Raw genomic sequence first — 10,006 nt, 5'->3', positions numbered from 1 at the left:
TTAGTTTTTTATGTAACTACTTATTAGTTTTATTTTTTCTACTTAGTTAATTTGTTAGGTATTTTTTATGTAACTAGTTATTACTATTTCTACTTAGTTAATTAGTTAGGTATTTTATTATATATATAGTTAAGTTTAATTAGTTAGGTATTTGTAGTTGGTTAATTAATTAGTTAGGTATTTTAGTATATATAGTTAATTAGTTTGGTATTTTGTTTTAGAATTGAATTTTTTTTATATAATTTAGTTAATTAGTTTATGTTTTTGTTTAGTAATTAGTTTTAAGATATTCAGTTTCGTAACTTTCGGAACCGACGCCAAACCCTAGTAGACGACTCCTCCACCCCTCCCCCCTCGCAAAAACCCTAGTGGCGCCAAACACGCGCACTCTCCCTCTCGCAAACACGCGCCGACACCCCTCTCCCTCTCGCAAACACGCGCCGCCGAGACCCTCTCCCTCTCGCAAACACGCGTCGCCGACACCCCTCTCCCTCTCGCAAACACGTGTCGCCGATTAGGGTTAGGGTTTGGTTTGTGTTTGATTAGGGTTAGGGTTTGGTTTGTGTTTGAACATTTACTTATCGATTTAATTCTTTTGCGTAAACAATGGATCAATTCGAACGGGACTTGGAACAGGAAGACATATTCGCGGACATAATCCGCGATGGTACGATGCCGACCGAGCCGACTCCGGTGATGGAGAAGCCCGCGGCTCCGGTCATGGAGAAGCCGACGGCTCCGGTCATGGAGAAGCCGACGGCTCCGGTGACGGAGAAGCCGACGGCTCCGGTGACGGAGAAGCCGACGGCTCCGGTCATGACGAGGTATTAATGGAATTCTATATGTACATATGTATTGAGGCATTAGTATAGAGGCATTAATGCAATTCTATATGTATTCTCTTAGGCCTCCGAAGATAAGATAGAGAAACGAGGCCCGGCAAAGAAGTTGAGCAAAAAGACCACTTCACAATTGAAGCTATATCACCGGAAGGCCAACCGGTGGTACCCGCGAATGTCGGAGTGACATTCAAAAATCAGTGCGGAGTTGTGGTTAGAGATCGTATCCCGATCACCGTCGAGAGAATGGAACAAGACCAAGAATGTGACCGAAAATCAGGTTGCCGATAGGTACAAAGACACACTTTTCGGCGACCTCATGGCACATTTCACTTTGCCGATTTGGGATCGGAGTACGAGAATGCTAAGCGGCGGGCGCTAGTGAAGAAATGGGCTCTTAAGAAGATGGGGGAACTTTTCCGGGCGTATAAGAACCGGTTATGGAAAAATTATAAGAAAGACAAGAAGCCTCCATTATTCGAGAACTACCTAGCGAAGCGGGAGCATAAGCGGGAAGAATTTGTGAGGTACAAAGAATCGGAGGAGGCTCGTGAACCTGTCAACGAAAAACAAGAAGAATGCAAGCGAAAAGAAATATCACCATCATACGGGGCGAGGGGGCTACGGAGGGGCCATGCCTAAGTGGGATGCACAAGAGGCTGAGATGGAGGCTGAAGGGGATCACTCCGGAACCCACGCGAGAAGGATGGGACACTAGGGCTCGAAATTGGTTCCTCGCGCATGGCTGTGAGTATGACATGAAGACGGGGAACATTGTTGAAAGTGACACCGGGGTTAGGGTACCCGAGGCAAAAATGGATTGAAGTGACGACAGATATAAAGGCGGGAAAACTAAAGTTTGCTCCCGATAGAGAGAAAGATTTGCTGACGCTTGTCCTCGGTAATCCTGAGAAGGGAGGACGAACAAGAGGCTTCGGCCCTAGTGTTCCATGGTCGCTTGGGTTTCCGGCCGACGCGGAGACTTATAGAAGCCGAGCGAGAGCTAAACAACGCCGGCTGGAGGTGCGGAATGACCAGATGGCCGAGTTCCAACGCCGACTTGACCAGCAGCGGCGGGAGCTTCAGCAGCGGCAGCGGGAGATAAATGAACTAAAAGGACAGCGCCCGCCGGATAATACCGCCGACATATCTCGGCGACGAGACAGACAGCGTGGCCGACTCGGAGGCCCCTTCTACACGGATGATGATAGATGCCGGTCCTGGCGACCCCTTGGATGGAATCAAGGAGCAAACACCTTGTGATCTCCATGAGGTGTTCGGGAAGGTTTCGTTAAGGTGGCGTTCGGCTATGTCTTACCGGCATTTGGACCCGAAGGTGAGCCGGCAACATGGCATGGCAATCCGATTCCGGCTGGCTATGCTCGTGTCGGGGTGGATTCGGTTGTCCCGTCGTGGGGGACATTGGAGCTCGATATCCCTGGAGGTGATGGGGGGCTTACACTCGGAGAGGTGCTTCGGGAGAAGTCATTCTCGCGGGAAAAGAAGAACATCAAGCTGCCGGGCGGGGTAGCCCCTAGTACCGGTCGTCCGAGCAGGTCACCATCACCTCCTCCGGATGATCGCATGCCACCATCACCTCCTCCGGATGATCGCAGGCCACCATCACCTCCTCCTACCGATCACATGTCGCCACCATCACCCCATGGGTACGACGTCGACCACGACATCGGTAGTCCATCTCCATCTCCAGCGCCGCCGCCTCCGCCCAAAAAGACTCGGAATGCACCCAGCCGGAAGCGTTTCAAGAGTCCTGTCCGCAAGATGTCGCCCCTCCCAAAAGTACCAAAGGTTCCTCCCCCCCGTCCTTACGATCGTACCCCGGAGGAAAATGATGCCATTGTTAAGAAAATCAATTATGATTTTTTTCATAAGCCAAAACCTCTCGCGCCAGAGCCATACACGGAGAAGCAAATAGCATATGCTACTAGTTTTCTGAACACACCATCGCGAGTATGACTTACACGAGAAGAAGGATGACTATACACGCACTCTTGCGAAGGTAATTGACCAAAAGAAGGCTGAAAAGGCTAAGGAGAAGGACATTGCTGGCACGAGCAAATCATCGGCTAGAAGTGCAAGCTGAGAATAAGTCAACTTCAACAAGTGCACCCCTCAAGGCCAAGCCAACGACAAAAGGCAAAAAGAGAAAGGAAGTTCCCCTCCTCGGTGCTCAGCCCAAACAATCGATCCCGGCACTCAAAGTGCTTAATGTTCCCAAGCTGTACCGAGAACAGGGTGGTTTCGATATGGAAGAAGGCTGCAAAGCTAGCGGCTGCACGTGACGTTACCGTGGAGGAATTGCTGTCTGCAGCAGATGCTGCACTACCCACTGCTGATATAGCTCCTAAATTTGTCTACGGGGCCGACTTGGTCAGCACAGAGCAGCTGCATAAACTGCCAACACATATGCGAAATTTGCATCAGTGGTACCTTGATGCATGCAAGGAGAACATAAGGTTCATCGTGGCGAGTATACCATGAGAATATTACTACCGAAAGGAGGAGATCCATATTGAGATGAATGAACTCACGGCAGTTATTCAATCTAGATGCCCTCGACAAATCTCTCATGAGTTGCTATTGCTTGTAAGTTGTTAACTACATATAAGTTCATTTTCATTCAGTTCATGTTCGTTTTCATTGCATATATATACTCATTATATCTTATGTGTTCTCTTATGCAGACTGAAGATCAGTGAATGCAAAAGTAATAATATTATCAATATTGGGTTTGTTGACCCAGATAAAGTACATGTTCAAACGGTAAAGTATAATGCCCAAGACACGGGGGAAACCTACTAAGGTTTTTGGGGAGCAATATTTACTGTGATTCAATATTGTTTCCTTACAACTACGAGTGAGAGTCTTAATGATCTTTTATGCACATTCAATTTTTCTTACTCGATGTTAAATGTAATTCCTGACGTATATGCATAACATGTGCAGCTTCCACTGGATTCTACTAGACATTCAACCTGATAAGGGAATAGTTGAAGTAAAAGACCCACTGAGTAGAGGCGTGGACGGGTTCCAGGACTTGCAGAAGTTGCTCCAAGTGTAATTTCCTTCATCGCCGCGCTTTATCATTCGTGAGATATCAATTAATTATCCACTCATTCAATCATTCTTTTGCCTGGCAGGGCTTGGACCGCTTTCAAGAGACATCGTAAGGACGGTACCTGGGCAGAGAAGCTAACATTTACTCATGTACCGTGCCCCCAGCAGCCACAAGGGACGAATCTATGTGGATACTACGTTTGCGAGTCCATTCGCATGTTAACCACTGAGAAGCAGAACAATAATAAATTCGACGTAAGCAATAACATTCACAACTTTATTTATTATCATCAATATTTCGTTATCAAGACTGATATAGTCATACTCATCTCATTTTCGTATATAGGTCGACTTCATGCGGGACAGACTCCAACCAAAGGAACACGCACTAGGAATCGCGGAGGAACTGGCGGGACTTTTGATTAAAGAAGTACTAAACAACAAAGGCTTATTTAGTCCAAATAGATGCTCTACCTCCAAGTAGACGGTCGTTAGTACCGCTTGTCGATCGTGAGCTAAATGTATATATGTAGGGAATCTACGAATATGTGTAAGGGGAATCGACTTTTGCTTCCAATATTTGTTTGATCGATCTATATATATATATATATATATATATTGAATGAACGTGTACAACTTCTAGTAGCGTACAAATATATGCAACTTCTATTTTCGAACGAAAAAAATAAAATAACAGGCGGTCGGTGACGGGGGGGGGGGGGGGTGCTGCACCCCTCAAACCCTAAAGCAGACGGCGTTGTGCGCGCGCCACGTACAGGGCCTTTTGTCGCGGGTGGTAATACCGCCCGCGACAAAAGGGCTGTGCCGTGCGCGCCCGCGGCTGCCACGTGGTGGACCTTATGTCGCGGGTCGTAAGCGACCCGCGACAAAAGGTGGACCCTTTTGTCGCGCCTCCTTTGTCGCGGCTGGCCGCCCGCGACAAAAGGGCCTTACCACCCGGAACAAAAGGCCTGTTATCTACTAGTGTGATGACCTTATAGGACTATACGAGGGTTGGAGAGGGTCTTGTCCATTTCTTATACGACTATACGAGGGTTCTTTGCAGCCCGGAGATTTGATTATAAAACGAACCAGTGTATTTAGTCGGTACTTCTGTACATACTATATAAGCACGTGCTTTTCTTACGTGAGAGTGGTTTCGTAGAACTTTTCACCGTGGCTGCTAATACGTGCCTACCTCATGCAGATAGAGCCATATGCATTTCAAAAAATCTACTCGCGTCTACCTTGTCCGAGCAGAATCGAGTGCATGCGCCATCCAAGATTGTTTCTCCCCCACGACTTGTTTTACTAATCTCCGCACCCGTTGTTTTCCCTTCGTCTTGTTCAACCTCTTTTACCAAGTTTTACTATTACTTCTCCGTTTGAAAATGTAAGATGTTGGAGCATTTTTTTTTGGTTCACCCATTTTAATTTGTATCTAGTCTATTTTCAGTATATAGGTTCACTCACTTTAGTTTGTATCTAGTTAACTTTATAAACACCTAAAACATTTTACATTTTCAAAGGGAGGGAGTACTACATATCAATATACGTACTCCGTACAACTGTACCTAGGATTGCATGTGGGGTCCAAGGAGGAATTACCAACCCTAGGATGAAACTTTAACGTCTCCGATAGGGCAATTAGAATCCACCACTAGTGGAAAAGAGGCCTTTCGTCCCAAGCAAATGTCCCCGTTTTGAACCAAACCGGGACCAATAGGGGGCATTGGTCCCGGTTCATCATGAAAACCCTTTAGTCCCGGTTCGTTTGGACCTTTAGCCCCCTTCGTATTACGAACCAGGACTAAAGGGTGGTCTATGGGGCAAAAGTCTTTAGTCCCGGTTCGTATTACCAACCGGGACTAAAGGTCTACCCTTTAGTCCCGGTTCGTAATACGAAGGGGGACTAAAGGGTTTTTCCTCCCCATGCACCTCCACCCCCACTGGATCGCCTTTTTTAACACTGTAAAATATAAAAGAAAATGATAGAAAATTTAAAAAATAAAATCTTTTCAGATTCTTGTATGTTATGCAACCTACTATTAGGGAAAATTAACAAATTTGAGTTTTCATTTTTTGCAAAAAAGGTTTGAAAAATGGTAAAACCGCATTAACTTTTGCATACGACGTCGAAAAAAAACGTGTAATATATCAAAATCATCGTGGGAAAAAGTTACATCCAAATTCATCTGGGATTACCCGGTTAGCCAATTTTTAGATTCTCAAAATTCCAAATAAAAATATGAAAGCATGAAGATTTTAGTTTTTTCCAGAAATTCAGAATTTTATATTTTTAATTTTTTTAAAATAATAATTACATCATGCATAAAGATTACTATTACTTAACCATAAAGCTAGCCAATTTTTAGATTTTCAAATTTTCAAGTTTGGCAAAAAAATATTAAAAAATAATAAATTAAAAAACTATTATAATACAAATTAAAATATTAAAATTATAATACCATTACCACAACATGTTATTACGTCATTAGTTTTGTTTATTAAAATAATTATTTGTAATTCGAATAATAAATAAGTGTGACATCGACCAACATGTTAATAGGATTGATATGATACTAGTGTCACAACATGCGCGCGAAGCACTTGGAAGCGGGATGGGAAAGGAACTTGGAAGTTAAGCGTGCTTAGTCTTTGGAGTAGTGGGAGGATGGGTGACCGAGCGGGAAGTTGGACCACAGGTAAGTAATTTGACTATTGATTAAGCGTAGTTAGAGGTTAAGTGTAGTTAGAAACTAAACTAGTTAAATAACTGAAATACTAGAAATTCTGAAAAAATAGAAAAAAAAGAGGAGCAAAAAATAATTGGACATAACCAAATGGATTAAAAAAAATAACGAGCCCACGTGGCGGGACCATTAGTCCCGGTTTGTTTTACAACCGGGACTAAAAGGGAGGACCTTTAGTCCCGCCTAATTGGTCCCGGTTTGGAAACCGGGACTAAAGGCCCAAACGAACCGGGATTACAGGCCCGTTTTCCACTAGTGCACTACTCATCGTAGTGTGTCAACTAGTTTGCAGTTACTAGTTTTCTTACATTGGAAAACAAGCGCATTTACCAAGTTTATTTGCAGTCATCGGCGTGTCAAAGAAATGAAGAAAGGATGACCGCCACAAAAATACATTTTAGGGGAGTAGAACAATTTATATTTTGGAAATTATATCCGGCGCACATTCGCTCTCAGGACGCGCTCCTATCTTGTGGTCTCTTGCATGCAAAACCCCTCTCAGTTCCGGTTGACATGAAAAAAAGTGTAGTGCATGCAAAACCCCTCTCAGTTCATGATGACATGCAAAAAAGTGTGGTGCTACATAGACTTAAGAGAAAAATCAAAATACTAAGTGTGCATAGAAAAGGTGCGCAAATAATGGAATCGGTGTATTGGAAGCTCAAATTGTGCTTTCAATTTGAGTTAAGTTCGTACGGCGACCACTTCAAAAGTAGATCCCATTTATATGTTTCTATAAAAAAATCAGGCTCTTTTCTTACAAGTGAAATAAGACACAAATTATCAATCTACTTCGTAGTTAGTTACCATGTAACCACTTTAATGTCGATACATCGGAAATTTGTTAAGTCCTCGGCTGGCAACTTTGAACTATCAAAAACAGGTTGAAACATTGAGAGATGCACTCTAGCTACCTTGCCAAAGCAAATCTAATCTTGAAGGCAGATCGTAAACCCAGTGCAGTTTAGAGAGATAAAACACTCTAAAGTTCCTACTTGATAAATATTCACAATAATATCAACATCTTTGGTTGTTAATACATGCATGCTAATTTCTTTCGCTGTTTGATAGACATGCCAATTTCTGCCTTACTCCCTCCGTTTGGTGCAAGTTTACATTTAGCTTTTGTCCCAAGTAAAACTATTTTAATTTTAACCGATTTTATATATAAAACATGGGTATATTTATGACATTAAATTTCTATATTATGAAACTATGCTTCAAGTTGGATCTAGTGATAATATTATAAATGTAGCTATTTTTTAATGAAACTGGTCAGAGCTTGATTTAGGGTAGAAAAGTTAAAAGTACACTTATTTTCTTATTTGAGAGCGGAGGGAGTAGACATGTATAAATGATAAGACAATATATTTTATGTGCTCAAAAATATTTAGAGAAAACAAAAACACATTGTACAATGGATTACTGTTAATAGAGTTCAAAGTTCAAACGTTAATAAATGACATATTGCCATCTCTATGTCAACTCTTAACTTTTCTGTGCGAATGTGTAGTTTTACAGAATGGATGAAGAGCACTTAAAAAAAAATCCATATTTGAAATACTATCTCTATCTGTAAAAAAATATCGCCAATTTATCAAAATTTAAATGTATCTAGACATTTTTTAGTGTATAAATATATTCAAATTTAGACCAATCTCCGGCATCTTAGATGGACAGGGTAATATTTGTTTGGTATGGGATGGCTAGATATATAAGAGTGCTTAAGGTTTGCTAATCTCACCAACACTAGCTACCTTCCTAGCAGTACTTCCTGCATTTCCTCTCACCGTTGTTCCGCTGAAGCTTTACACCAGGCCTACGTGCACGACATGCCGGCCGCCGTGGCTGCCCCCGCCCCCGGCGACGCAAACGTTGTCGAGGACCTCTTCGGATTCCTCCGCGTACTCAGCGACGGCTCCATCATCCGTTCGCCGGACGACCCGGAGTTCTCCCCAACCACTTTTCCCAGCGACCATCCGAGCGTGCAGTGGAGGGACGCCGTCTACGACAAGGCCAACAACCTCCGCGTCCGCATGTACAAGCCGTCGGCCGGCGCCGACCCGGTGGGCCGGAAGCTGCCGGTGCTCGTCCACTTCCACGGCGGGGGCTTCTGCCTCGGCTCGTGCACGTGGGGCAACGTCCACAGCTTCTGCCTCCGGCTCGCCACGGAGGCTGGCGTCGTTGTTCTCTCCGCCGGGTACCGCCTAGCCCCAGAGCACCGCCTCCCCGCCGCTTTCGACGACGCCGAAGGCTTCCTAAAATGGCTAAGCGATCAGTCCGTAAACGCCGCCGCCTCCGACGGCTGGCTCGCCGAGGCCGCAGACTTCGGCCGCGTGTTCGTCACCGGCGACTCCGCGGGTGGGACCATGGCGCACCACCTCGCCGTGCGCGCCGGCTCGGCCACGCCCAAACGCGGTGAGGGCGACGTCGACCCTATCACGATCAAAGGGTACGTCCTGCTAATGCCCTTCTTTGGCGGCGTCGACCGATCGAAGTCGGAGGCGGTGGAGTTCCCACTGGAGGAGTTGCCGTTCGTCAACCTGGCCTTGCTGGACCAGTTCTGGCGGCTCTCGCTGCCTGTCGGCGCCAGCAGGGACCACCATATAGCCAACCCGTTCGGACCGGACAGCCCTGGCCTGGGTTCGGTGGAGTTCCCGCCGGTCCTCGTCGTCTCCGGCGGCACCGACATTCTGCGCGACCGCAACGTCGACTATGCGGAGCGGCTGGCGGCGTTGGGCAAGCCAGTGAAGGCCATCGAGTTCGGAGGTCAGCCGCACGGGTTCTACACGCTGGACCCGTGGTCAGAGACCACCGGCGAGCTGATCCGACTCATCGCCCGGTTCATCGTCGACAGCTGCGTCTTGGAGCCAACAGCTTGAGTCAGTGCACACCGTGTACGTACGAGATTGGCGGCGAGTCCACGACTGCGGGTTATCTGCATATCCTTATGTAAATTTTCGTATATTGTCGTGTACAAGTTGCAGTTAGAACGCAGTGTCTATTTTTCAAAAAAGAACACTTTATTACTCAAAAGGTTTGTTACACCCGGCCTCAGGTTGTATCTACTTGTCCTCCCATGTCAGTGATGTGATTTGTATCCCCCAACCCACCTAAAAAGTACTGTACGTGTTTTGAGCGTCCGAAGTTGTTGGTACAGGACATGACAAAATAGCAAACTTGCTGTTATGGCAAGTCTTAGTCCAGTAATAAAAGGAACAACTATAGTCCGGGAAATATATTTGGGTTCATTCTTAGGGTAGATGTACCCACTGACAAAAAAACATATTTTGAAGTGTCTAAAAAATTTGAAAAAGAAATCTGGGTCTAAATCTG

General features: G+C 45.1%; 1 protein-coding gene across 1 annotated transcript; it reads left to right on the top strand.

Annotated features, from left to right (window-relative positions):
* The first annotated feature begins 8,440 nt into the window (after positions 1 to 8,440).
* Positions 8,441 to 9,784, top strand: LOC124678521 (probable carboxylesterase 15). Its single transcript, XM_047214394.1, has one exon. The coding sequence runs from the start codon at positions 8,503 to 8,505 to the stop codon at positions 9,550 to 9,552; it is 1,050 nt and encodes a 349-aa protein (XP_047070350.1). The 5' UTR covers positions 8,441 to 8,502; the 3' UTR covers positions 9,553 to 9,784.
* The last annotated feature ends 222 nt before the right edge of the window (positions 9,785 to 10,006 follow it).

Source organism: Lolium rigidum, chromosome 7 (genome assembly GCF_022539505.1).
Source record: "Lolium rigidum isolate FL_2022 chromosome 7, APGP_CSIRO_Lrig_0.1, whole genome shotgun sequence".
Taxonomy (NCBI): Eukaryota; Viridiplantae; Streptophyta; class Magnoliopsida; order Poales; family Poaceae; genus Lolium; species Lolium rigidum.
Note: the sequence above shows the minus strand (reverse complement) of the source record. Positions and strands in the feature narration are given on the sequence as shown.